General features: G+C 51.6%; 1 protein-coding gene across 1 annotated transcript in view; it reads left to right on the top strand.

The window, feature by feature from the left end:
• Positions 1-1,701, top strand: part of CUL9 (cullin 9) — a 37,573-nt gene that overhangs the window by 4,743 nt on the left and 31,129 nt on the right. Inside the window, 2 exon segments of the mRNA XM_010863239.1 lie at positions 8-503; positions 654-847. Of these exon segments, the coding sequence (XP_010861541.1) occupies positions 8-503; positions 654-847 (690 nt within the window).

The following is a 1,701-nucleotide window of genomic DNA, read 5'->3' as shown; positions in this document are numbered from 1 at the left end:
TGGAGAGGGGGCTGTTAGAGGGCTGGGAAAATCTGTTAGGAATGGGTGGGCTGTGAGGTCCAGGAGAAACTCCCTTGACCAGGAGGCAGAACTGAGATATCCAGATATCCCCACCCGCAGCAGTGGAGTGGGCTCGGAGGGAGCATGGGAGCAGAGGCCTTCCGGGTTAGGAGGAGAGGAGAAGTGCGGCATGCCTTGGTCGGGGAAGGGAGCCTTGTGTGCTAGAGGTTTCCCAGGCCTAGCCCTGTGTGCCCCCCGAGGGCTCCACGCCCCAAGTCTGGATCCGGCCGTCCTCTCCAGCTTGCCCAGCGTGGGGTTCTCAGGGCTGAGCCCTCTCTCATCTTCTGCCTCCCTTCCTCCGCACCAGGTCTTCTGGCAGTCGACGAGCCGCACGTACTGGGTGCACTGGCACATGCTGGAGATCCTGGGTCCTGAGGAGACTGCTGAGGACACGGCTTCAGCGGCTGCGGAGGAGGGGGCGGGGGCTGCTGTGCCGGGCACAGGTGAGCCAGGGAGGGGACGAGGACACGGGGTCTGAACAGAGGAGGAGTAGGCAGCATGCAGCCCTCTCAGGACCAGGAGCTGCCCCAAACGTTCAGAAACCCATTCAGTCCCCCAGTGGAGGCTGAGGCCCCCTGTGCCTGTCTCCCCAGCACTCCCCTCCTGGGACTGGAAGCCCGTGGACGGGCTCTACTCTTTGCCATACCTCCAGCCCGAGCCTCAGAAGAATGAGAAACTGGGCTACCTGACCCAGGCTGAGTGGTGGGAGCTGCTCTTCTTCATCAGGAAGTTGGACATATGTGAGCAGCAGTCAATTTACCAGAGTCTTCGAGAGAACCTGGATGAGGTATTACAGACGGGAGATGCCTGGGGGGTTTGTGGTGGGGTTAGAGTTGGGATTCTCTAAGGTAGTTCCTGGAGTAACAGGCAAATTTGGCCTTGGAGTATGGAATGAAGCAGGGCAAAGACTAATAGAGTTTTGCCAAGAAAATGCACTGGTCATAGCAAACACCCTCTTCCAACAACGCAAGAGAAGACTCTACACATGGACATCACCACGTGGTCAACACCGAAATCAGATTGATTATATTCTTTGCAGCCAAAAATGGAGACGCTCTATACAGTCAACAAAAACAAGACCAGGAGCTGACTGTGGCTCAGATCATGAACTCCTTATTGCCAAATTCAGACTTAAATTGAAGAAAGTAGGGAAAACCATTAGACCATTCAGGTATGACCTAAATCAAATTCCTTATGATTATACAGTGGAAGTGAGAAATAGATTTAAGGGATTAGATCTGATAGATGGAGTGCCTGATGAACTATGGAATGAGGTTCGTGACATTGTACAGGAGACAGGGATCAAGACCATCCCCATGGAAAAGAAATGCAAAAAAGCAAAATGGCTGTCTGGGGAGGCCTTACAAATAGCTGTGAAAGGAAGAGAAGTGAAAAGCAACGGAGAAAAGGAAAGATATAAGCATCTGAATGCAGAGTTCCAAAGAATAGCAAGAAGAGATAAGAAAGCCTTCCTCAGCGATCAATGCAAAGAAATAGAGGAAAAGAACAGAATGGGAAAAACTAGAGATCTCTTTGAGAAAATTAGAGATACCAAGGGAACATTTCATGCAAAGATGGGCTCGATAAAGGACAGAAATGGTATGGACCTAACAGAAGCAGAAGATATCAAGAAAAGGTGGC

This window comes from Bison bison, unplaced genomic scaffold (genome assembly GCF_000754665.1).
Source record: "Bison bison bison isolate TAMUID 2011002044 unplaced genomic scaffold, Bison_UMD1.0 scf7180017864487, whole genome shotgun sequence".
Classification (NCBI taxonomy): domain Eukaryota; kingdom Metazoa; phylum Chordata; class Mammalia; order Artiodactyla; family Bovidae; genus Bison; species Bison bison.
The sequence above is the reverse complement of the archived record's forward strand: the minus strand, read 5'-3'. Positions and strand labels throughout refer to the sequence as shown.